The sequence below is a fragment of the Scyliorhinus torazame genome, chromosome 21, assembly GCF_047496885.1.
Source record: "Scyliorhinus torazame isolate Kashiwa2021f chromosome 21, sScyTor2.1, whole genome shotgun sequence".
Lineage (NCBI taxonomy): Eukaryota > Metazoa > Chordata > Chondrichthyes > Carcharhiniformes > Scyliorhinidae > Scyliorhinus > Scyliorhinus torazame.
In genome coordinates, this window is record NC_092727.1 from 103,534,107 (window position 1) to 103,561,555 (window position 27,449).

General features: G+C 48.6%; 2 protein-coding genes across 2 annotated transcripts in view; one reads left to right on the plus strand and one right to left on the minus strand.

Moving 5' to 3' along the window:
- The window catches only part of LOC140398454 (sterile alpha motif domain-containing protein 14-like), a 495,360-nt gene that overhangs the window by 180,108 nt on the left and 287,803 nt on the right, over window positions 1-27,449 (minus strand). The gene's annotated exons all lie outside the window — the stretch shown is intronic.
- LOC140398717 (sterile alpha motif domain-containing protein 14-like) overlaps window positions 1-27,449 on the plus strand; it is a 141,993-nt gene that overhangs the window by 19,521 nt on the left and 95,023 nt on the right. The window contains exons 3-5 of the mRNA XM_072487733.1: window positions 2,947-3,130; window positions 3,695-4,031; window positions 16,349-16,442. Coding sequence (XP_072343834.1) covers window positions 2,947-3,130; window positions 3,695-4,031; window positions 16,349-16,442 — 615 coding nt within the window. The remainder of the gene's footprint in view (window positions 1-2,946; window positions 3,131-3,694; window positions 4,032-16,348; window positions 16,443-27,449) is intronic.

Below are 27,449 nucleotides of genomic sequence, written 5' to 3' on the forward strand. Positions count from 1 at the left end.
AATAGCTAAATCATAAACTGATGTGTGGCTTTACTTCAAAATGCATAAGGCCATTGAATTTGCCTGATCTGCTGTGTTAAATGTCAGCTATTGAATATAATTTACCTTATTTAAATCCTTTTCCAACAGTAAAATATTTAATGGTGTATTTTATTGAAAAATATACTGTTATAGGGTATTTGTTGTCATGTATGATATTTTGATCACATGACATACACGTTTTTCATCAAGATCAAAAGAGAAAAAAACAATGAAGGATGATCTAGTATTCTTAGAACTTGAGGGCAATGAACAAGGCTGCAGTTTTGAGTCCTTGTCCTTTGTTTTCATATGTTCCTTATTAAATCTAGATGCATGTTTCATAGAAACACAACTTGTCCCTCTTCCTGCTGTAAATATTACTTTGCATTCTTTCTTTTTCCTACTTACTTTTTCCCTCTACTCCTGAGTGCATTGATTCAGTACAGTTTTGCAGTCTACCAGTATTGCTCCTAAGTTTCCATTCCATTCCACGCTTATACAGTGTGTAGTTCCATTCTGGCCGTCTCATAGCCATGCTTGGCTGTGCGGTTATTAGAAGTGCACGGGGATACTCTTAGCCCTGAGCTAGTGACTAGAACCAATCATTATTTTTTATTATGGAGCTCTCATCTTTGCTAACTCTTAACATAAATTGTGCCTGTTCATCCTTTTGAAATGCTGTTATGCCAGCCCTTATAAATGATAGCTGCCCTGCACTTAGCTTGACAGTCATGTCTGTGTGAAACATTGTACAACCTCTTAGCTCAATCTCTTGTCTACCATTTTCTTGTGGGTATGTTACTTTGATATTAATAATGTTACTACTTTGAGTGCTGCAAGGATCTTGAATGCAATTAGTTTATTCCTCAGGTGTTTATCCTAATATTGCTTGCTTTAATGTAAAAGCATCTTATCCTCTCCTGGAACAGATTGGGTGGAATTTACTTGTCAGCAGCCAGCAAACGGTACTCATTATTTATTACATTCATCCATAGACTTTCCATGGGACTTGAGGTGATTAGAAATTCATTTAATCTCTGCATCTTCTACGGGGTTCTGGAACATTCTCAGTGAAAATTGGGTAATGCTAGATTTTTCTACAATTTAATTTCCTTGGAATCAGAGCAAAACTAACAAGGCAGCTTTTATTGCTCAATTCTACTTCCTTAAGGCTGTGACTGCATAAAAAAATAAACAACAGACTTAAATTGGTATGTAGACCTTTCACAACCTCAGCAATTCCCAAAATGTTTAACAGGCACAATGAAGCACCCTTGAAGTGTATTCACCACTGCAACAGGAAATATTTTTTGGACTGGAGTCATATGAAGGCCAGACTATGGAGAAGTCCTTGGTTCCCTTCCTTGAATGACATTAATGATACAATTGATTTCCTGCAATAGTCCAACACTATTCATAGTTCAGTTTTGCAATGTTGTTCATTGAATTAATTGTACCATGGTGACTTTTGAACCTTTAACCTATTAGTTTAGATCATAGATCATAGAATTTACAGTGCAGAAGGAGGCCATTCGGCCCATCGAGTCTGAACCGGCTCTTTGGAAAGAGCACCCTACCCAAGCCCACACCTCCACCCTATCCCAGTAACCCCACCCGGCACTAAGGGCAATTTTGGACCCTAAGGGCAATTTAGCATGGCCAATTCACCTAACCTGCACATCTTTGGACTGTGGGAGGAAACCGGAGCACCCGGAGGAAACCCACGCACACACGGGGAGAATGTGCAGACTCCGCACAGACAGTGACCCAAGCCGGGAATCGAACCTGGGACCCTGGAGCTGTGAAGCAATTGTGCTAACCACTATGCTACCGTTACTAAACATTAAATGCCTCCTAACATTTCAGTGGAAAGCAACTACTCTATAGTTTGCAGTAAGATTTCAGCTTGATTCTGGTTTTGTAATCTATTATGATCCCCGTGAGGATCCATAATCCAAACATAACCAACTTTGCACAATGACATCTAAATGAAGAAATTACAAACAAAATGTCATTTTCTGTAACTTTTAATTTAACACAAATCATAATCAATGTAGATTAAATATAAGATGACAAGAAAATCACGGTTGGTACAAATTATAAATTACAGGTGGAATGGAAGTTACTGCAGGGACTATGGCTGGGATTTTCCGCTCCCTCCAACCCCTCGGTGTGTTTTCCAGCAGCGGAGGAGGTGCGTCATTGGCTGCCAGCGGGATCTTCCGGTGCCACCCAAGTTGACAGAGACTTGCCCAGTTCACCTGCCCCGCTGCTGGGGAGCTCATCATGGAGGTCACCTTCGGCAGGACCAGAAGATCCTGCTGGGGGAACGGGCTAGAAAATCCTGCCCTAACCATTGACTGAGTGAGTAGTCCACTCCGCCTGTAATGTTCCAGTTTCAGCCACATATTTTGTCAAACCAAAATTCCAGTCCATTTCCTTCAAGGGCTTGGCCAATTCTCTGCAGCTTCTGTGTGATCTTCCTGGTCCGGCAAGAATTTCCTTCTGGAATATTCTCAGCTCTCCAGTCCAGCTCTTCAGTTTCTGCCTCTCTTTCTGTCGGTATACCCCATGGCTCACCTATTTTAACTTCCTTCCTGTTGGTAGTGCTTCCAGGTTAAGGGTTGCCAGGTTACATGGACTAGTACTTCTTATTGAGCAAATATTACAAGTGATGCAGACACTTGAAATTCTTTCCCCAATATTAAAAACCATTACAGGTTCTCCAAAGATTTTTAAGTAATTACTATTTTTCCTACCTGTTCCTGCTCCGTAGATCAAAGGCCATCACAAGTCTGACATATATGTTTCATAATTGATGTGACATGTGATTTTATATATTCCAGACTTTAAAAAATGGGTTTAGTGTCATTCCCTGTGGATAACGTTAAATGTTCATCTTACCAACAATACTGTTCTTATTAGCATTTGCATATTTGACATTGCTGCAGATTTTAATGAGGCGATACCAGAGACGGAAAGACTTGACAGCAGCTTGCAGAAGGCTCGGGCCCAGCTCTCTGTTAAGGCAAGGCGGCAGCGGCCATCTAGATCGCGCCTACGTGATAGCATAAGCTCAACAGAGGGAGATGACAGTTTGGAAAGAAAGGTAAGCGATTTTTATCTTTGACCGTAGGACCAAAAGGCCCCCCTCCATCACCTAGCATGGGTCATTTAGCAACAGCAAGGTGAAGTTCAGCTGTACATCTGGCAAATCCCAGGTTCAATTCAAACCGATCCAGAGTTAGCTATTCTCTGACAGCCACTAAGTAGCAGAGGTATTTTAACTGTCCTGATTAGTGCTGAGTAAGCACTGCTGGAAATTGATGTGCATGGACATAATATGAGACAATACTAGACTGGGCCTTGATACCTACCATGATGGTAAAACAGGCTCCTACCAGTCACTACTTAGACTCACAAATGAAGAATGGGCTTTTGGGTGAGATGGTGAAATGTGCACAGGGAGTAACACTCCAATGAGATTCTAAATCTTCAGTCAAGGGTCAAGCAAGACAATAAAAAAGCAGAGATAATGAGATGCATGTGATGGAATGGCATCTAAGCACCAGGTAATAAAGGCCAAATAGGATGGCATTTAGCTTTTTACAAGTTGACCAAACTGGTTGCACTTTGCTTACAATCTATATTGTTTTGCTTTCTACAATTTTAGGCTACAGATAGTTATGGAAGCCCACTGCACAGTATGAGATCTCCTTTACATTCCTCATTGCGGGGCTCTTCCCCATCTTCAGAATCTGCTATCTCTTCAGCATCTCCCTCACATCGAGCAGCGTCCTTCTCTTTCGATGTTAACATAGTGAGGAGAACGTTTGAAGAAGGGGAACAGGCATCAATGGCAATGACACGTTACCAGTCTCTGACTGATGCTTCCTCCCAGGAAGCACTGGGCTTGACCCCTACCAGTTCTCCCTCCAAATCATGCCACAGCTCTGACACCTCTCCGATTCATATGAGGAGAGAGAGAAGAACGGAAAAACACAGTGAAGGTGCTGTTATTCTCTTTTGCTTGTCATGTTTCTTACTGAGATATTTTTGTCTTTATATTTGGACTGAACATGGTACAATACATTAAGCAGTAAAAACAAAGCTAATGGTTTAAATTATACATGTGGAACCAGCGTGCTGGACTATGGACAAGTATGAATGCACATTTATATCATAGGGTTCTCTACCTTTGCAACATTGCTGTCAGTGCCTGGCAGTGGCTATAGCAGGTCAAGGAAGACATCCTGAGCTGTTCCGACATCGCATCCTTACAATTACGGCAGAGTGGCCTTGTCAGAATCTGCAACGTTCAAACACTGACACAAAGCCCTTAGAATAACATGTGTTCATTTTTGGCAAGTCTGTCCAGCGTTTAAGACAGATTTTGGGGGAGTGGGGGCAATTTTAACCTAACCCTTGCGTTGGAAAACAGACAGGATTGGGTGCATTGATGGTTTTATACCAGGTCCAATTTTACTCTTCGCTGAGGTCAATGGAAAACGATTGGGTGGAGTATTAATCCAACATTCCACCCGATCCTGGGAATTGCCCAACTGTACAGTGAGAATAAGATGATCCCCACTTGCAGGGGCCACCTTTGGCTTCATGCAGCATGAAGATCTTTCATCAATACAAGGGGCACCTTGAGTAGGTTATCAGGTCACTGAATGACCAGCTGCAAGTGGCCACTCAGCCTTGGTAATGGGTGATTAACTGTGACTGGCCAGGGGCCTCTTGTGTGACTCTGCATCTCATTGAGGACACTGCTCTCTGTTCATACCTGGGCATGAATCGGCCACTTCCCCTTTCACCTCATGAGTACCGTTTATGATATGCAGGGTTGTGAGCTTGTTATTATCAGTGCCTCTTGCCAGGCCATACCAGATCATTGAAAAGCTTGTGGCTTTGCACCCATGCACATGCGGTCATCCCGAGGCAGCTAACTTCCTCAACCATCTCCAGCCACTTCTGCATGAGGTTTTCTGGACTCCTCGTCCTGCCCCCTGTCAACAGTTCCGATCTTCTCATTGCCTGCAGGAGCACCTCCAGGGAAGCATCACTGAGATAGGTACACACTCTATTTCAAGGACAATGAAAACCTTTTATAGGAGAAAGAAAAAGTAGAGAGTCTCGTGTCAGGGAAGTCATTAGTAGTGATTTCTCAGCTGTGGAATTGCAGCGTTTATCTGTGTGGATAGCACGGGATGTAACCAAATGCAACTGGGAAAAATAATAAATGGAAAGTAAATGTTACCTCCACAAGCAAATGTCAATTATGTGAGAAGTGAATATTTGCATTAAGCTAATAGAATTCAGAGCTCTCCAATGACACAGCTCAGTAAAGCTACATCCCAAACATTGAGCCATGCAGACAAGGAATGCCCACCTTCAATTTTCTGCCTGTATGAGGTAGCTGATCTCAGCTGTGTTCGCAACAGGGCACCACAACTGGCTTCCGTGCTATTAGACAGGGAACAGGAAAACAGCCAGGATTCCAGCTCATTGACGCTATCCAGTGAAGCTTGTTGGAAATGTGTGTAGATGCTGGGTCAGGACAGAAGCTGTTTGGCTGTGGTCTCCCCAAGATTAAATAGCTTGCAGCATTCCCTTTCCCACGTTTGATGTGTTGGGTGTTCTGGATCACATACAGGTCACCAACACTTGAAAGAGTGCAACACTATTTTATTGAATTATTAACTGTTTAAACATACTTAGACTGTGGGTTAATATACTAGCTTTAACTAAAGACCTTTGCCTTGTCCTAACCAGTCGATGCACTCAGGACATGGTGAATGTCTGTGTTGCAGGCTGTGAGCTCTGTCCTCTTAGATAGCTGCAACTCGAATGTGCGGGAACTCTGATGCCCCCTGTCTTTATAGTGCGTGTGCTCTCACTGGTGATTGGCTGCAGTGTTGTGTGTGTTGATTGGTCCCATTGTATGTACATCAGTGTGTGTCTGCACCATGATATACTGGTGTATATTATGACATCCCCCCTTTTATAAAAAATGTACCTGCGTGGCAATAAATAATGTATGGTGAATGTTCCTGACTACGAAATATTTACAGGACTATGTACATAAAAACTAAGCTATTTACATGGGAAGGTGCCTGGTGCAGAAAAAACAGTGTGTCACAAGAATAACGAGATGAACACTATATACAAACCACTTGAATGATTAACCAGAAGAACAGAACAAATCAGAAAGTCCATAAGTCCACAAAGTTCACAAATTAAGTCTCAAAGGCGGGTGACGAATTCTGGTTGACCGCCTCAAGGGTGGGTCGGGAGCCGCCGGCTGAGGAGCGGGCTGGACTGCGTCAGAGTGAGGGGGATGCAGAGTGACCGGAATCTCTGCATAGTCCAGGTCAGGGTCAACAGGAGGGTGTGGCAACGGTGGAGGATCATGTAGCGAGCGCAGAACGAGACGAAGGGCACGTCGATTGTGGCGCAGAATGGAGCCATCCGGTAGACGAACCAGGAACGAGCGGGGAGCCACCTGCCGAAGAACCACAGCGGTTGCAGACCAGCCACCATCTAGAAGATGGATGCTGATGTTGTCATCTGGAGCCAGAGCAGGGAGATCAGCTGCACAGGAGTCATGAGCCGCCTTGTGCTGTGCACGAGACCGTTGCATTCGTTGAAGGACCCGAACGTGGTCGAGGTCTGGGACATGAATGGACGGCACTGTCGTCCTCAGGGTGTGACCCATGAGCAGCTGGGCTGGTGACAGGCCAGTGGACAGTGGGGCCAAGCGATAGGCCAGCAGGGCGAGGTAGAAACGGACCCAGCATCGGCAGCCTTGCAGAGGAGCCGTTTGACTATGTGGGCGCCCTTCTCCGCTTTGCCGTTGGATTGGGGGTACAGGGGACTGGATGTCACATGCACAAAGTTGTACCTCCTGGCAAAGTTGGACCATTCCTGGCTTGCGAAACAGGGGCCATTTTCCGACATCAGTGAGTGGGATGCCGTGACGAGCAAAGGTGTCCTTACAGGCATGGATGACTGCAGACGATGTGATGTCGTGTAAACGTACCACCTCCGGGTAGTTTGAAAAGTAGTCTACAATCAGGACATAGTCCCTGCCCAGCACATGGAACAGGTCGATGTCGACCTTGGACCAAGGGGACGTGAGCAACTCATGGGGCTGTAGGGTCTCACGTGGTTGGGCCGGCTGGAAGCGCTAACAAGTGGGGCAGTTGAGCACTGTGTTGGCGATGTCATCATTGATGCCGGGCCAGTACACTGCCTTTCGGGCCTGTCGGCGGCACTTCTCCATGCCAAGGTGGCCCTCGTGTAGCTGTTCCAAGACGAGCTGGCACATGCTGTGTGGGATGACAATGCGGTCCAGTTTCAGGAGAACACCATCGACTACCGCCAGATCATCTCTGATGTTGAGAACTGCGGGCATTGGCCCTTGAGCCACCCGTCTGTTAGGTGGCGCATGACACGCTGTAGCAAAGGGTCAGCCACTGTCTCGCGGCGAATTTGGATGAGGCGTTCATCCGTGGCAGGTAGATTGGAGGCGACGTAGGCCACATGGGCGTCAACCTGACAGACGAATCCCGCTGGGTCACATGGAGTGTTGACTGCCCTGGACAGAGCGTCGGCAATGATTAGGTCTTTGCCCGGGGTGTACACCAGCTGGAAGTCGTATCGCCGGAGCTTGAGCAGAATACGCTGGAGGCGAGGCGTCATGACATTCAAGTCTTTCTGTATTATATTGACCAGCGGGCGATGGTCGTCTGGACGGTGAATTGGGGAAGGCCGTACACATAATCATGAAACTTGACGACACCAGTCAAAAGGCCCAGGCGCTCCTTTTCTACCTGCGCGTAGCGCTGTTCCGTGGGGGTCATGGCGCGTGTCGCATATGCCACGGGGGCCCATGATGAGGCCTCATCGCGTTGCAGGAGCACTGCCCCAATGCCAGATTGGCTGGCATCGGTCAAAATTTTTGTCTCTTTCGCTTGATCAAAAAAGGCTAAGACCGGGGCCGTGGTGAGTTTGGTTTTGAGTTCTCTCCATTCTCGCTCGTGGGCAGGAAGCCATTGGAAGTCTGTTGTTTTCCTGACCAGGTTCCTGAGAGCCGTGGTTTGAGAGGCGAGGTTAGGGATGAACTTCCCTCGGAAGTTGACCATGTCCAGAAATCAGAGGACCGCCTTCTTGTCCTCTGGCGTTTTCATGGCTGTGATAGCAGCCACCTTGTCTGCATCCGGACGCACACCCAACTGGGAGATGTGGTCCCCTAGGAACTTGAGTTCCGTCTGACCAAAGGAGCATTTGGCTCTTTTGAAGCATAGGCCCTGCTCCTGTATGCGTTTGAACACGCGCTGGAGGCGACTGACATGCTCCTGCGGGGAGGTGGACCAAATGATTATGTCGTCGACATAGACACGAACACCTTCAATGCCTTCCATCATTTGTTCCATGATCCTGTGGAACACTTCTGAAGCCGATATGACCCCAAACGGTATCCTGTTGTAACAATATCTGCCAAAGGGGGTGTTAAAGGTACACAGTTTCCTGCTGGATTTGTCGAGCTGGATTTGACAGAATCCTTTCGAGGCGTCAAGTTTGGTGAAGAGCTTGGTGCGAGTCTTCTCGCATGTGATCTCTTCGCACTTGGGAATTGGATAATGCTCCCTCATGATATTGCGATTCAGATCCTTGGGATCAATGCAAATTCTCAGCTTGCCGGAAGGCTTTTTTACGCACACCATGGAACTGACCCAGTCAGTTGGTTCTGTAACTCTGGAGATCACTCCTTGGTCTTGGAGGTCCTGCAGCTGCTGCTTGAGGCAGTCCTTGAGGGGTGCTGGGACTCTGCGAGGTGCATGCACCACAGGCATGGCGTTCTGTTTGAGTAGGATCTTGTAAGTATATGGGAGCGTGCCCATGCCTTTGAAGACGTCGCGGTGCTGGTCGATGATAGCGTCGAGTTGCGCCCTGAAGTCAGCGTCCTGGAAGGCAGGCGTGTCATCGGGAGAGAGAGTGAACTCTTTGAACGAGGTTTAACAGCTTGCACGACTGTGCACCAAGCAGGGAGTCCTTCGAGGAACGCACAATCTCAAAAGGAAGGATTGCTTTCCGTGAGTTGTGTGTCACTTCAAGTTGGCACGAGGCGGTGGCAGGAATGATGTTGGTAGCGGGGCATTGCCGCTTTAAATGGGCGGAGTCACAGTTGCCGCACGTCGTGACGTCAGCACGTTCGCTGCACCGCCGCGCAGCTGCGGTGCAGTCGTGCGTGGTGCGTGCCTGCGCATTACGTTCCTCAACATCGGCGTCCCCTCGTTTGGTGCGTACAAGCGCGGGAGTCCGCGGAAAGCGCGCAAATTGGCCGCCCTCACCCAGGCTGAGGCCCTGGAGGTGCTCAATCACTTGGACCCGTTCTGCCTCGTGGGGACCTTGCCTCGCCGTTTCAGCTGCTTGTATATGGGAATACCGACTCGTGGCGTTTTCATGTAAGACACAGGTCTCAATGGCGGTCGCTAGGGTGAGTTGCTTTACTTTGAGGAGCTCCTGACGTAGGGGGTCCGACTGAACACCGAAAACGATCTGGTTGCGTATCATGGAGTCGGAGGTGGGCCCGTAGCTGCAAGAATGTGGAGGTGCGTGCGAAAAGATTGGAAAGGTTCATCCTTACCCTGCAAACGTTGCTGGAACACATAGCATTCAAAACTTTCATTTACCTCTACACTGCAGTGAGTGTCAAACTTGAGGAGGACCATCTTGAACTTCGTCTTATCTTCATTTTCTGCACAGGTGAGAGAGTTGAAAATGTGGATGGCATGGTCCCCTGCCGTGGAGAGGAGAAGAGCAATCCTTCTGGTGTCTGAGGCGCCCTCCCTGTCCGTGGCTTTGAGGAAGAGCTGGAAGCGTTGTTTGAAAATCTTCCAGTTGGCCCCAAGGTTGCCGGCGATGCGGAGCGGCGGCGGCGGGCTGATGTTGTCCATATTGCAGGATGACGGAATGCTGGCGGAAGGCAGATCACTTGCAGGTAGGTCTAAGAAGTGCTAGTATCCCACCACCCCTGGTATCATGATGTGTTGGGTGTTCTGGATCACATACAGGTCACCAACACTTGAAATAGTGCAACACTATTTTATTGAATCATTTAACTGTTTAAACATACTTAGACTGTGGGTTAATACGACACTAGCTTTAACTAAAGACCTTTGCCTTGTCCTAACCAGTCGATGCACTCAGCACATGGTGAATGTCTGTGTTGCAGGCTGTGAGCTCTGTCCTCCTAGCTAGCTGCAACTCGAATGCGCGGGAACTCTGTTGCCCCCTGTCTTTATAGTGCGTGTGCTCTCACTGGTGATTGGCTGCGGTGTTGTGTGTGTTGATTGGTTCCACTGTGTGTCCATCAGTGTGTGTCTGCACCATGATATACTGGTGTATATTATGACAACGTTATATCAGAATTATTTGGATGAGAGGACCGACTGTATGGTAGCTAAATTTTCTGATGATACCAAGATAGGGGGCTGGATTCTCCGGTCCCCTGCCACGTGTTTCTCGGAGGCGCGCAATTCGCTGGCGGCGGGATTTTCTACTCCCACCGCTTGTCAATGGGATTTCCCGTTGAAACTACCCCCGCCACCGGAAAAGCCACAGGCAGGGGTGCGTTGCCAGCAGGAAAAGGGAATCCCAATGGCACGAATATTCTGGCCAGGTAGGAAAGTAAGTCGTCAAGAGAAGCTGAAGCAACGGCCATGCTGCGCCGCAAAAGCAGCTTACTGCGGTGCAGCGCAGCCAACGAAATCCGGATAGACATCACTCCCGGAATCTACCTGGCTCACCACCTTGCGATGTAAATCCCGCCCATTGGGGCAGGATGACATTTTGGCCAATCTGCATATCAGAGTGATTTAGTCTGACTCCATTTTGAAGATTCCGCAGGTTCCTGAGGCTTTGGGATTCATCTCCTTCACCTCAGAGTCCTCGGGCGGTCGTCGTTCAGCCCTGGTACCCACAAACAGGGACCAGATGGATCGGCACTTGTGGGGGTCTCCCAGGTGATCGGAGGCCCCCAGCTGCATGCCCTTTGGACAGGGTGGTGCCCTGGCATTGTTGGTGCCACCTGGGCACCCAGTCAGTGCTAGCTTGGTGCACTGGCAGTTCCAGCCTGTCACCTTGGCAATGCCACCTGGGTGCCAGCCTATAGCTGCAAAGGTGTCTCTGTGGATCTGCCATCTGACATGGCGCCAAACTGACATTTTTTGCGCGTGCGTGATCAGGCCGGGATGCCAGGCATGGGTGTTGGAGGAGTGCAGGTGGTGGGCCGGGGACCCTCCCATCGTGCGTTCGGGCTGTCGGGGATTGTTTGGGGGGCCTCGGAGATCGGGATGTCATTTAAAAATGACGTCCCAATCTCTCGCTACATGGGGGAGTTCCGGCAAGCGGAGCTCCCCACTGTACAAAATGGGGCTATGTGCAGTCTCGGCCGTGTGTTCCCTATCCAGGAATCTTATTCAATGCGAGTCGCGTTGAATAGCCATGTGGTTCTCGACATTGCGAGCGCCGGGGAACACACGGCCAAACGCGCTCGCTAGAGGACTTTGTTCCCTTTCGAGAGAATCGCACCCAAAGAGTTACAAAGGTACATAAACAGGTTAAGTGAGTGGGCAAATATTTGTCAGATGAATTGTAATGTGTGAAAATGAGAACTTGTTCACTTTGACAGGAAGAATACAAAAGCAGTCAGTATACTATTTAAATGCAAAGACATTGCGGAACTCAGAGGTACAGAGGGATCTGGGAGTCCTGGTACATAAATCACAAAAGGTTAGTCTGTAAGCACAGCAGGTGATTAGAAAGGCAAATGGAATGTTGGCATTTATTGCAAGGGGAATGGAATATAAAAGTAGTGATGCTGCCCTGTAGCAGTACAGGCTGTTGGTGAGACCACATCTGAAATATTGGGTACAAATTTGGTCTTCTTATTTGAAAAAGGATCTAAATGTATTAGAATCAGTTTAGAGAAGATTAGCTCAACTCATTCCTGGAGTGAAGGCTCATTCTATGAATAAAGGTGATACAGGTTGGGTCTATACCCATTGGAGTTCAGAAGATAGCTTTCTGATTGACAAGGGAGTCGGTCATTATTGGGAGGGGGGCGCACAGAGGAAAGTTAGGTTGAGAGCATAATCAGATCAACCATGATCTTATTGAATGGTGGAGCAGGCTTGAAGGGTCGAATGGTGTCCTCCAGCTCCTAAGCCCTCACACACAAAGCCGTGTTTCTTGAGTGGAATATTGTGGGGTGGTTGTGACCTGTAGAATTAAACTTCAGCATAAAGCAGTGTCACAAGGAGAAAACACAAAACAAATTACAGGAGAGAGGACGTTAGTAGAAATCATATTCCAAACATTTTCATGTTTCCATTCATTTATTATTTTTACTACAGACTCCTGTTAAACATATTTGTTCACCCAGATCACACTTTTATTTAACCAATTACCAGAGCATTATACTTAGCTTTCAGATAGTATACTGCTTCTATAATATAGTAAAAATCTTCCTCCTATGTTTATACCGTTCTGAATTCCTGTATGCACATTTATAATGGAACCTGCATTTATAATGTAAACATGTCAGAATGTAATTGCACCCTTCTGCCATTGGGGACACTCTAGGGCCTCAGTTTTGTGTCTTGCGGCTCCTGGGCCCGACCTGCAGAAAGACTCAATCCCTATCCCCAATCAAAAAATGATTTGAACATTAAAGGGAGAGATCAAAGAGAGTGACTATAATTAGTTTTCCAATTCACCAAAGTACAGGGTAAAAAGCAAGCAATGGTAAACATCAGTATTTCTGACACAGTATAAGATATGCACTAACAGGTAATTGTAACGAAGTCACCGTGGATTCTGGATAATTTAATACAGCATCAAGGCAAAGATGCTGAGCTGGCTGGATTCTGTGTTCCCCCAGCCGCGTGTTTCTCGGTGGTGCGCCATTCGCTGGTGGTCGGAATCTTTACTCCCGACGCTTCTCAATGGTATTTCCCATTGAAGCCATCCCCCACACAGCCGGGAAACCCATAAGCAGGGGTGTGCTGCTGGCAGGAACAGTGAATCACAACAGCCGGGGAATTCTGGCTGCTATTCACACAACAGGACATGGCACTGGGGAAAGTGGTGTGTTCACTGCAAAAGAAATGGAAGAAAAATAAAATGAATTTGTTGTTTCACAATAATCTGTGTTGTATAATGTCTCAAATTATTTTGCCCGAACAGCTCATCGCTAATACCTTTGCTCCCCTGATTACCTTTCAAGAAGCTAATAGAGGGTTTTGCAGGTCTTTTAATATTATAGAGGCACAATGCATGGGAGACATGCAGGGTGGGGTCTTTCGGCCCTGCCGAGGACAAAACTCCGCCGTGGGTTCCCAAAAGACAGAGTATGTGAACAATGGGAAAGCCCATTGACAGCATTGGGACATGCCATTGCTGGTCATGTGGTGATGGGATCCCACCCGCGATGTCCTTCCATCAGCTGCATTTCATTGTATCAGTGCCTGGGCAACCAGCAGTGTTAGGGACGGTTAAAAAGTCATCCACGAATGTGTCATCAGATTTAGGGGGAGGGTGGTGTGCTCTAATGTTTCTGGACTACTAATCCGACGAGCCAGGCTAATTCGATGGGGAAACGGGTTCAAATCCCACCATGAATACTGGTGGAGTTTAAATTCAATGAATAAATCTGGATATTAAGCTAGTATCCGTAACGGTGACCATGAAACTATCATTAATTCTGGTAAAAAACCATTTGTTTGCTGATGTCCTTTAGGGAGGCAAATTTGCCATCCTTACCAGGTCTGGCCTATATGTCACTCCAGACCCATGGTTATCTGTGATGTGTTGGGTGTTCTGGATCACATACAGGTCACCAACACTTGAAGTAGTGCAACACTATTTTATTAAAAGGTTAACTATTTAAACATACTTGAACTGTGGGTAAATACGATACCAGCTTTAACTAAAGACCTTTGCCTTGTCCTAACCAGTCGATGCACTCAGCACATGGTGAATGTCTGTGTTGCAGGCTGTGAGCTCTGTGCTCCTGGCTAGCTGCTACTCGAATGAGCGGGAACTCTGATGCCCCCTGTCTTTATAGTGCATGTGCCCTCACTGGTGATTGGCTGCGGTGTTGTGTATGTTGATTGGTCCCACTGTGTGTCCATCAGTGTGTGTCTGCACCATGATATACTGGTGTATATTATGACAATCTGGTTGACTGTTAGCTGTGCTCCATTCAAGGACAACAAATCTGGCCCAACACCCGCATCACATGAAAGAATAAAGAAAAAAACCCTGAAGGAATTGCCTTCATTGAAGTTAAATGTAGGCAGCCATTTACCTTGATATAACCACCAATTGGCAGATTTCCCAGCAGAACACAGCATGAATTGCCCTCAACTTTAAAATTAAAATGCCCTCTCTAATCAGCAGAAAAAGCTGCTGAACCACACAAAGACATTTTTAATTATCTAAAGTGAGCTGCTAATAGCTAAGGTTCCGTTCCGGATGTCATTTAGATACAGTGAATCAAATTTGGGACTTGTGACAATTCGTACTTCAGCATTGAGAACCCACCTGATTGATAACATTGGGAAATTTGGATGAGAACTTAGCTTTTGCTCACTTCAGTCATTTTTGAAGGTAAACTCCAAATGCCTAACGGGGGACAATCATTAGTGGATAGCACGGTAGCACAAGTGGCTAGCACTGTGGCTTCACAGCGCCAGGGTCCCAGGTTTGATTTCCCGCTGGGTCACTGTCTGTGCGGAGCCTGCACGTTCTCCCCGTGTCTGCGTGGGTTTCCTCCGGGTGCTCCGGTTTCCTCCCACAGTCCAAAGATGTGCAGGTTAGGTGGATTGGCCAATGTAAATTGCCCTTAGTGTCCAAAAAGATTAGGAGGGGTTATTGGGTTATGGGGATAGGGTGGAAGTGAGGGCTTAAGTGGGTCAGTGCAGACTCGATGGACCAAATGGCCTCCTTCTGCACTCTATGTTCTATATCCACAAACGTATTTAGTAGCAGCAATAATAAAAATGCGACAGAGGCATTAGAATTTTCATTAGAATCAGCAAATGTTACACAATACCCACTATATACATCTATTCATGTCCTGGGACATTACAAAAACTAGTACAGCCTGGAATCCTTCAGTGATAAAGATTATAAAATGACACATTATAAACTTTTATAGGACATCAGTTGTAGCACTAAGAAACAATCTTTTGTCACCATATTACTGTTGCACAGTCTCACTGGCTTATAGTTTGAACAGCCATCAAAGTAGGCATCCACCTACTTTTCCGAAGTGGTTTCAGAATGTCAGAATACATGCAGGGGCATGGCATATCTTGCTTCGGCCATGAACTTGCCTCAGTTGGCAAACTATGCTGCCACTTCCCTGGGTAGTTCAGAATCCAGACTTGTCCGGCCGTTCGCCCGCTGTGGGATTCTCTGCTCCCACCGGCAATACACACACCCCCACCTGTGGGTTTCCCGGTGGCCTGGGGTGGCTTCAATGGGAATTCTATTGACAGCAGCGGGAAGAGAGAACCCCGCCACCAGTGAATGGCACACTGCCTCCCGCTGCTGAGAGACACGCAACCGGGAGGCCGGAGAATCCCGCCCACAAATGTTCATACAGATGTGTGTGTAGACTCAAACCTCATCTGTGTAAAGTCAAATTTTTGTTTACTCTCCGGAGCTTTCTCCGTCCTCACAGTTGTGGGCCTCCATCATGAAAATTCAGGAACTTAATTTGCATTCATTTAAATATATTTGGCTGGCTTCCCCAGTGTATTATCCCATCCATGTTAGGAACCCCTCCCTCAGCACAGGGCAGAGCCAAGGGGCGGTGTCTTGGGGGATGAGGGGGGGGGGGGGGGTGGTTCCAGGGAAGTGTGGTCCCGTGTCCAAGGGGGGGGATTTCCTTGGTGGAGGAGGTGTTCCATGTCTGTGGGAGGGGGGTAGGGGTGTGTTTCTCAGTGATGATTCTGTCTTCATTTTATTTTTATTTCTACTTTCATCCGCTTGTCCCACCTGAGACAACACTTTGAAACAAATTGTAAAATTCCACCCATTGTCTCATCTCTGGAATGGACAGTAGCTTACAATGGGATTCACTTGAATCAGAAACTCTCCAGATTATTTTCCTTGTTAGGTATTAATAGTTGTGGAAGGAGGAAGCAAATAATAAAACCATTAGCAATGGTGGGAAAGGGCTTGATTAGTGACTGTCTCTGGATGTCGTTACAGCGTCCTCATGTTTTATAATTTTGTGTGATTGTAGGATCAGAGGAGAGCAAAGAAACAAGTCCGGCAGAGCCAGCAAGTCCCACAGTTGGCCTTGACAGAAAGGCAAGGCGGAAACTTTTGGACCTTGGGTAGGTGCTATTATTAACCCTATTATTATTACAATGAAATAAATGTTCAAACTTTGTCCTTTTGATATAACAATCCAGAACATGGCAGGTGAAGACACTGGGCTGGACTTTCCCTCGCCTTGCCACCTTTGCGGCATGTTTTGTGGCGGCGAAAGGCAGCCCATCATTGGCCGGCGGTGGGATCTTTCGGTCCCACTGCTGTCAATGGAGCTGCCCATTGTTCGCACCCCGACCGCTGTGGAACCTGCGGAGGGAGATGGGTGGCCGGCAGGAACGGCTGGAAAAGCCTGCCTGTAAATTTAAGCATTTTTAATTCTGCAATTTGCAATTTTAAGCATGCATGTAAGATCACAACAGGCATCAATTATTAAATCATCTAGAAATCACCTGTTCTTATAATTACACAGGTGCATATTTTTAACAGACCTCATTGCGTTGAGGCGAAGGTGGTTTCTAATTTGGAATAACTGAAACATAAGAATGGAGTTGCAAAAGTACAATGAGAGCCCTGTTCTTCTCTGGTAGCAGCATATAACAGACGATAGTGAACCATCAGCCCAATTCATGTAAGGTCTGATAGTCTTTCAAGTTTCAATGGAGAAAAGCATCGAGCTGCCAATTTTGTATCACCTACACTATTATCTGAGACACATTTATATCCCAATGAATGTTTAGTTTCAAACTTATGGGGTGGGGTCCTCTAAAAATGGGGCTATGTCCCCACGCTGGCGGGAAAGCCGGCGCCAATCACTCTGGCATCAATGGCCCCCGAAAGTGAGGAGTTCTCACCTTTCTAGGGGGCTAGGTTGCCGCCGGAGTCATCCCTGCAGCTCCAATGGCTGGCGTATTTCCGCACATGCATGGAACAGCCGGTGTATTTCCACGCACGCGCAGGGGTCCCTTCTCCGGCCGGCCCCCGGGCAATATGGCAGAGCCTTACAGGGGCCCGGCGTGGAGGAAAAAAAGGCCCCCACGGAACCAGCCCGCCCGCAGATTGGTAGGCCCCGATCGCGGTCCAGGCTACCGTGGGGGCCCTCGCCTGGGGTCAGATCCCCCCGCTCCCCCCAGGACGGCCCCCGCACACTTACCTGCCAGGTCCCGCCGTGTGTGAGGTGAGTAATTCACACTTGCGGGACTGGCCTAAACTTGACGGCCACTCGGGGCCCGGAGAATCGCCGGAGGGGCCACTGTCAGCGGCCCTCAACCGGCGTGGCGGGAATCCCGCCGGTACCTGAAAAACGGCGCCGGAGAAGATGGAAGCCGGCGTCGGGGCAGGGTCGGAGAATCCCGGCCAGAGTGTCTATCACAGCTATGGCACACCGTTATGATCAGTCCAGAGCCAACACTTTAGAATCTTCCAATCTTTAATTGTAAGGTCTGCCACGTGCCACCCACCCATTAATTTTAGTTTGAAACATGACTTTCAATGACATATTTCACACTTGAAAAGCTAGCTTTTTGGGGTAATTTTAATTGTAATACCGGAATGTATACCGGAAACTGAATCAGTATCACTCATTTTACAATCAAACCGTTTCCAATCGATATCATCATTACGCATCATAAATGTGTCGGCTCGTATCTCCCCAATGTCAACAGTTCGCTATCCTTTGATGTACCTAAATTATTAGGGCCTCGAAACAGATACAGAGTCAACTGCTGTGAAGTATTTAGCCATTAAGTGCAAAATTATGTTACAATTGTTTGCTTGAATTCATAATCATTTTATTAATCAATGGAAATTAGATAGTCACTTTAGCAGAAAAAGCTTTTCCTGTTCTGCATTCTATGTTTAAAATCCTGCCCAAAATTGATTTCTGGAACTGAGCTTTCAGTTTTCTTCCCCGCCCCTCTACTCTCATCCTTTCCTGGCTTTATGCTTTTGTCGATTTGTGAAGGGTTTTTAGAAATGTCTTTACTTTACTTTACATATACAATACAAAAAGTTATTGGCCTGATGTAATAAGAGGAATTTCTGTCCGGTTGACGAAGGTGTGACTTTGACACGATCCTTGGAGAAGTGTAATAATAACAATAATTGCTTATTGTCACATGTAGCCTTCAATGAAGTTACTGTGAAAAGCCCCTAGTCGCCATATTGCGCCTGTTCATGGAGGCTGGTACAGGAATTGAACCTGCGCTGCTGCTGCCTTGTTCTGCATTACAAGCCAGCTGTTTAGCACACTGTGCTAAATGTATTGCCTGGGTTGCCCTGATCAATCAGGAAGAATGTGGCTTTATGCTGAGGTTTCCTTCTCTATCCCCATTTAGCGTACGTGAGTGCCACTGGCAAATTGTTGACGGGTAACATGGACAGATTCTGCAGCCCAGTGAGAAGCAAAAGGGTAGAAATTAGTCCTTCTGTTCTCTGGATAGAAAACAGGTGCAAAAAGGACCAAATTTGAGACGCATCCTGTGTCAGATCTTGGGCACTGAGGGCAGCATGGTGACGCAGCACTGCTGCCTCACGGCGCCGAGGACTTGGATTCGATCCCGGCCCCGGGTCACTGTCCGTGTGGAGTTTGCAAATTCTCCCCGCGTCTGCGTGGGTCTCACCCCCCATAACCCAAAACGATTTGCAGGGTAGATGGATTGGCCACGCTAAATTGCCCCTTAAATGGAAAAAAAAAGAATTAGCTACTCTAAATTTATAACAAAAAAGGATCTTGGGCGCTGCCATGTTGGTAAAGGCAGCCTCGCAAGAATCCAGGCAGTCACCAATAAATGGAAATAGGCCCCTTAAGTATGTAAATGGTTGGCCTAATGACCGTTTTAAGCCCCTGAGAAGAAGCTGGATTTGATTGGGGGAGGGTGGGGGACGGGGGTCAGGAGCCAAGCCTTTTCCTCTTTGGATTCTTGTTGCAAAGGCCTAACTAAGCAAGCAATTGCCATGAAGAAGGAAGTGTTTGTTAAGTTTCAAAAATATATTTCTGTGGAGCCAGGAAAAGCAGAAGTGCTCTGACTGCTATCCCGCCACACCTTCACATCATCACACCACCTCCCTCGAAAAACCTACCTGTGGGCCTTTGCTGGTCAACCATGACAGATACCTGCAGCTCATGGGGAAGATGTTGATTTACCTGAGGACCAATTCTGGGCCTTCTGCAGGCGCCTTGGTTGAGACGCCAATATGGACCCAGAAACTAGCCGAAACAAATTTCCTCTCCACAATTCCTACCAAGTTTGGAAGGAATATGAACAATATAGAAGATTAACTTTCACAGTTCATTCCCTTGTTTGGCAAACTGCTGCCTCCACTTTTACTTGCATCAAGTATTCATTACCTGAAGGAAACAGTTTAGATCTTTGGATTACCCTGTCAGTGGGAACCATAAAAAAGGCATTTTGTATTGGAAAATTTTTTTCTTTTTAGAAGTGAAGGTGCCATAAATATTACGTGTTATATTTATATATGTATGCTATTGTGAGAAATATTGCACACAGAGGATATTTATGAGCCTTCTTATTACTGACGAAGCCATAAAAACAGCCTATTTGCATTAGTCAATAATGTTGGCTTAAATGCCATTTAATCATCAAAATAGTCAAGTAAAGATTGTTATGTAGATTGTTTGCTTCAAATTTATTTTTTGTTCATTAGGTTTTCTGTCATTTATCACAATTTGATTATCTCACAACATCTGGTGTGTACGTACAGGGATCCAAGAATGTCAATGACTCATGCCTATCAGCTTTAAAATCTAGTGATCAGTTTTATGAATAACATTCGGAATCACTCAAGCTTTATAAAATAATTTTTAACAATTACCGACAGCAGCAGAACTGTGGTCTGCCATCTTGTATTTTTGTTCAGAACATTAATCATGTTCTCCCGGCGTTGGGATGCGTGTTTTCCCTCTACCGGAACCATCACAGTGGTTAGCATTGTTTTGCCTCACAGCTCCAGAGACCCGGGTTCAATTCCAGCTTGGGGTGACTGTCTGTGTGGAGTTTGTACATTCTCCCCGTGTCTGTGTGGGTTTCCTCCCACAGTCCAAAGATGTGGAGGTTACGTGGATTGGCCATGCTAAATTGCCCCCTTAGTGTCTAAAAGATAAAGTGTCGTTATGCGGATAGGGTGGGGACGTGGGCCTACGTAGGTGTTCTTTCCAAGGCTCAGTGTAGACTCGATGGGCCGAATAGTCTCCTTCTGCACTGTGGAGATTCTATGATTCTCTTTACCACATTGCTGTTTGTGGGACCACACTGTCCATAAATTGCAGCTATGTTAACCAAAGTACAACTGCGATTACAGGTTTTTTTTAAAGTGCATTATTGGTTGCAGAAGACCTGTAAGTGTCTTTCTGAAAGGTCTGTTCAGAAATGTTAGCTCTGGTCTGATCATTCCTACTGATCATAAATAGAGATCAATAAATAGTAGCAAAATGTAACAGCCCATTTTTATATAGTCAGCTCATTGGTTGCAAACGAGTGTTGATTTTACTGCTGAAAGGAAAGACATGATGCCAAAGCTTTTAGTCCTGAACTTATCAGAACAAACTTAAGAATGCCAAATTTTAAATGATTACAGTTTATAGTACAGAAGAAAAGGGTGCTGATTGATTGGCAAGTCAAACCTAATTGGCTGAAGTGTTGCCATGGAGAAGCAACAAGGACCTATAGGCTCTGGGCAATTCAAAACTGACGCAATGTTTGAAGATAATACTTTTGTTTGCAGAGAATAGATTCCTGTGTATGAATGCATGTTTCTTTGAGCAAGCACAAATGAGCTACATCACACACTCACCTGATTAACTTAAATGTGTCCTTATTGTAGTTATTAGCATGTTCAGGATTGTTCAGCAAGTACTGCCTAATTGTGGACATCTAACATGAGACTTTTTTGAGGTGTACAAATGTGGGTGGTCGATATGGTCTGCACATTTCCTATTATGAACAACCAAAGGGGTATGCTGTTCGGTTTGATCAGCCAACTATCGGGGCCTATGACCTACATACGTGAAGGAAAGAATGCTGTTAGGTTTCATTTCGCAATTGAGCAGCACTTGCTGAACAACCCGAAGTGCACAAACACCCCTGCACAGATCACTGGCTGACATCTCACACCCTCCCCACATCCGATCTTCGTGCTTGTTCCTCAGAACCCCTGGCACCCACCAGAACAACCCCTTCAAGTCCAGGTGCGATGCCCACACGTGCCACCTGTGATAGATCCTCCCTCTCCCATGAAGCGTGTAGCTCACAATACCCTCTAATTTTCCCCTGTGGGAGAAGATAGCCCATAATAAACAAGAAAGGGCCAAGATGGGAGGCGGAGCACCAGAAATCCTCCTCCTTCTCCTCCTGCCCTATCAGGAACGTGCCCTGGAAATCACGGAGTTGGCTGAGGAGAGAGCAGTAACCAACAGCAAGGTTGGTCTGCACCACAAAGGTGGGGTTCCATTGCCCCTTCACCCAGATGACCTGTCTCAAGTGAGTAGTTCATGTCAGACGAAGTTATCCTTCCCTCTCACTGACCACATGCCCCTTGTTTCGCAGGATCTCCATCTGATGAGGGTGGGCCATTCGGAGTCATTAGCCACCCCCCTCTCCACCCAAGAGACCAGCTCTGAGGAGAGCTCTGAGGAGACCACCATCGAGGCATCACAGCTATCACACTCACCTCCCACCAGTGTTGAGACACAAACATTGGTGGGTGACGTTAGTGGACAGGCTTCTGGCACACAATCTGATTAACAGCACATAGTTGCCGATGCGACTTTTGACTTCCGGTGGTGTTCGTGAGTGGAGCGGTCGCAGCACAAAGGCTCCCGCAGGTCCACGAAGTCGGGGCTTTTTCAGGGGGTCTCCGTAAAACAAAAATTAAAGTCCCATGAAATCGGGAGCAGGAGAACTGGGCCCTCGGGAGCGGAGCGAACCAGCAGCAGCCCCCCCACGCACGGCCGCAGAGCGCAGGGCAGGACAAGCGACGGCCCGGACCGAAGCGACGGCCCGGACCGAAGCGACGGCCCGGACCGAAGGGGGGGCCGAACCTGCAGGGAGGAAGGAACGGAGGAGAAACCGACGACGACCCCCCCCCACCCCCAGCAGGAGGGTGCGACGAGCGGCGCCAAGCAGCGGGGACCGAAGCGGGCACCGACTGCCTGACCCCCCCACACCCCCGCCGGCGACCACCACGAGGCAGGAACAAAGAGGGACTCCCGAACAGAAGCTTCTCTCTCTCTCCCTCTCTCTCTCTCTCTAACGACCCTGGGTGAGTGCGGGAAAAGAAAGGTTTAAAAAAAAGAGAGGTGGGGGAAAAAAAATTCTTTTTGGCACTTTTTTTCTCTCACCCAAAACAAGTTCTCCCGAAAAGAATTTTATAAAAGAGGAAAAATCAAGTGGTAAAGGAGAGAAGGGAGGGGAAAAGAAAAAGGGAAGAAACAAACAAACAAACAAAAAAAAGTGGGGGGGGGGGGGGAAGGAAAAAAAGAAAAAAAAAGAAAGGGAAGGCGGGGGGGGGGGGGGGGGGGGGGGGGGGAAATGTCAGAAGGGAGCCAAAGCAGAGGGAAAAGGGGCACCAAAGGCAGATGGGGCAATGGGCGGGCCAGTTCAGACGAGCTAATCAGCGCACAAAGCGGCGGAACGGAAGTATCGCCGCATCAAAAAGAGCTGGGCAGACAGGTGCATTCTCCCCCGGGGCCAGGGGGGAGCTGGAACTGGAAGGCAGCCTTTGCCGAGGCGCTGAGGGAACTTCAGCAGGTAAACAAGGCAGAGGCTAGGGCAGACATAGAGGCCGCAGTGCAGGCAGCAATGGCCAAGGCCCTGACGGAGGTGCAGCATGCCCTGGGCAGAGCAGATGAGAAACTGGAGGCCCAAGGGGAGAAGCTGGAAGTCCAAGAGGCAACCATTAAGGAGCTGGAGAAAGCAGCGACTGACATGAGCGACCGGATCACGGCCCTGGAGAGGGAGGTGGCGAGACTGGGCACAACACAGGGGAGCCTGAAGGGCAGAGTGGACGACCAGGAAAACCGCTCGAGAAGGCAAAATGTCAGGATAGTGGGCCTACCAGAGGGGATCGAGGGTAGAAACATCACGACATACGTGGCCGAGCTGCTGGGCAACTTAGTGACGAGGGAAACCTTTCCCAACCCACCAGAAATGGACAGACACACCGGTCGCTGCGCCCGAAGCCCAAAGCAGGGGACCATCCGAGAGCAGTTATAGCTAAACTGCACCAGTACCAAGACAACAATCCTGCGCTGGGCCAGGAAAAACAGAACCGGCAAATGGGAAGGACATTCCATTAGAATTTACGAGGACATTGGGGCAGACCTAGCCAGGAGACGGGCCAAATTTAATAGAGCGAAAGCAGCTCTTCACAAAAGCAACGTGCGTTTTGGTATGCTGTACAAACCCTGGGTCACATACCAAGAAAGAGAATATTTCTTTACAGCCCCCGTCGAAGCAAACAGGTTTGTCGAGGAACACGGGCTGGAAAACCAGCAGCGAGGGTAGAAACGAGGGGTCCCTGGCAAGGGGCAACAACACGCCGACGGGGGGGGAGGGGAGGGGTGAGGCAACGCCGGGCCCCCCCGCACCCGTCACGGCGAGCGCACCCTGAACAAAGAGCAAACCACTGCCCGAGGGACCGCTTCAGGTGGGAGGCCAGGTCCCAGCATGAGGGAACGAGAGTAGCGAAGAAGGGAGAGCAAGCAAGAGGAGTGCTGAGTTGGATGGGGAAGAGCGGGCAGAAAACCGTAGAGGCCGGGCAGGGGAGAAGCGAGACAGTAACTCCCGAGAGGGGGGCCACCGCACGAGCAGGAAAGCTAGCGCCGGGGGTATGCAACAAAGCATGCGTGCCCCCAACAGGGGGGATGGTGCCAGGCAGGGGGTGGGGGGACCACTCAACAGAGGCGGGAGAGCAAACGGGGATAGGGAGAGGGGAAAGAGGGACAAAGGAGGGGTATACGGGAGAGGGGGGTAAAGGGAGAGACCGGGGAGGGGGGACATTGGGAAGGAGGGACAAACAAGGCTAGAAAAGGAATAGGGCTACAAAGAGCCGCAACCAAGGGCTCGAAACAAGGAATCGCTGCAAGCCCCCACCCAGTACGGTCTCTGGGCAAAGGGAGACCCCAGAGTGCAGGGGACTATCCACGTGGCGGACGCACAGTGGGCGACCATGTCGGGTGCCCCCGGGACAAAGGGAAACCCCGGAGCGCAGGGACCCGACCGCAGGGAGAGAGCAGTGACAACAGCCATCCTGGACGGCCCCCTAACAAAGGGAAACCCCGGAGGGCAGTGGCGCGTCCACCAGGTAAGTATGGTTAATCCCACAGGAACGAGGGGGCAGAAGCCCCCCACCAGTATAGTCACCTGGAACGTAAGGGGATTCAACGGCCCAGTGAAAAGATCCAGAGTCCTCACCCACCTAAGAAATATGAAGGCCGACATAGTCTTCCTCCAAGAGATACACCTGAGAGAGCAGGACCGACTGTGGGTAAGAAAGGGCTGGGTGGAACAAACCTACCATTCCCGCTATGGAACAAGGGCCAGGAGGGTGGCGATACTGATCGGCAAGAGGACGATGTTTAGGGTGACAAAGACGGTTACGGACCCGGGGGGACGGTACGTCATGGTCAGCGGTGCCCTGGATGGGGCACCGGTAGTACTAGTTAACGTGCACGCACCCAACTGGGACGACACGAGCTTCATTAAGAAAACCATGGCAGAAATCCCTGACATAGCAATGCATCGACTAATCATGGGGGGGGGGGGGGGGGGGGGGGGGGGGCGGCACTTCAACTGTGTACAGAATCCAAAGACAGACAGATCAAATCCCAAAATGAGGAAAAACCTCAAGCATGGCAAGGGAACTCAGTCACTTTATGGAGCAGATGGGAGCGGTGGACCCCTGGAGGTTCGCCCACTCGGGGGAGAAGGAATTCTCCTTCTCCTCCACAGTACACAACGTATACACCAGAATTGACTTATTTGTGGTGGGAAAAACGGGGCTTCCGGGAATACTCCACAATTGTGGCATCAGACCACGCTCCACACTACATGGACGTGAGGCTGGAGACGGGCAGGGCCCAATGCCCCACACGGAGGTTGGATGTTGCCCTACTAGCTGACAAGGCCTTCAACGAAAGGATATCATGGGCCATAGCAGAGTACACAGAGAACAACCAGAATGGGGAGGTCTCACCCTCCACGTTCTAGGAAGCTCTAAAGGCCGTACTAAGAGGGGAAATCATCGCATTCAAAGCGCGAAGAGATAGGGAGGAAAGGGCGGCTAGGCAGCAGCTGGTCGACTTCTTACTGGAGGTAGACCGTAAATACTCCGAGGCCCCGACTGTAGAGCTCCTGGCGTAGAGGAAAGAGCTACAAAGGAACTTTGACCTGCTCTCCACCAGGAAAGCAGTGCACTACCTCCGCCAGGCACGTGGGACCCTATACGAACACGGAGACAAAGCCAGCCACCTGTTGGCACACCAGCTGAGAAAGCAGGCAGCCACCAGAGAAATTGCACAAATCAGGGATACCAGAGGCACGTTAGAAACAGAACCAGAAAAGATCAACAAAACCTTCAAGGCCTTCTACCTCAGAGTCCGGGATGAAACGGTTCCTTGAAACGGTTGCCCTCATGGGGGAGGGCAGAAAACGGGGCTTGGAAGCACCACTAGCACTGGGAGAGATCATGGACAGCATTAGCTCCATGCAGGCGGGGAAGGCGCCGGGACCAGACGGGTTCCCGGCGGACTTCTACAAAAGGTTTGCGACAGCACTGGCCCCGCACCTGCGGGAGATGTTCACAGACTCGTTAGCGAGGGGCACACTGCCACCCACGCTAGCACAGGCCTCAATCTCGCTGATACCTAAGAAAGACAAAGACCCAATGGAATGTGGGTCATACAGACCCATCTCACTGCTGAACGCGGATGCCAAAATCCTTTCCAAAATCCTAGCCAAAAGGCTAGAAGACTGTGTACCTGAGGTGGTCGCAGAGGACCAGACGGGCTTTGTCAAAGGTAGACAGCTTACCTCGAACATCAGGCGCCTGCTGAACGTGATAATGACCCCCTCCGGAGAGAGAACACCAGAGGTGATCGTCTCCCTAGACGCAGAAAAGGCCTTTGACAGAGTCGAATGGAAATACCTCATCGAGGTACTGGAGCGGTTCGGGCTTGGAACAGGGTTCGCCTCCTGGGTAAAGCACCTATACAACGCTCCCATGGCGGGCGTACGGACCAACAATACCAACTCCCGATACTTCCAGCTGCACAGGGGCACCAGACAAGGATGCCCACTGTCCCCGCTGCTGTTCCCTCTAGCGATCGAATCCCTCGCAATCGCGCTCAGAGCAGCAAAAAGCTGGAGGGGGATCCGAAGGGGAGGCAGAGAGCACAGAGTCTCACTCTGTGCAGATGACCTGTTCCTCTACATTTCGGATCCACAGAGCAGCATGGACGGAATCATCACGCTCCTGAAAGAGTTTGCCACCTTCTCGGGCTAGAAACTCAACATATGCAAAAGCGAGATCTTCCCGGTACACCCACAAGTAGGGGGAACAGCACTAACGGGACTGCCGTTTAAACAAGCCCGTCACAAATTCCGCTACCTGGCGATCCAAATAGCCCATGACTGGAAAGGGATCCACAAATGCAACCTCACCAGTCTGACGGAGGAAGTAAAAAAGGACCTGCAAAGATGGAACACACACTCTCTCTCCCTCGCAGGGAGAGTCCAGACGATCAAAATGAACGTACTGCCCAGGTACCTCTTCCTACTTAGATCCCTTCCGATCAACACCCCCAAGGCCTTTTTCAAAGCGCTGGACAAACTAATCATGGCGTTCGTATGCGGGGGGAGGGGGGGGGGGGGGGGGGGGGGGGGGGAGAAAAATGCTAGGATCCCAAAGAAGGTCCTCCAAAAAACAAAATCCAGTGGGGGCTAGCCCTCCCAAACCTACAATTCTAGGTTTACACTGGGCGGCGACGGCCGAGCGAATAAGGGGATGGATCAAGGAGCCAGAAGCCGAGTGGGTGCGCGCGGAAGAGGCGTCCT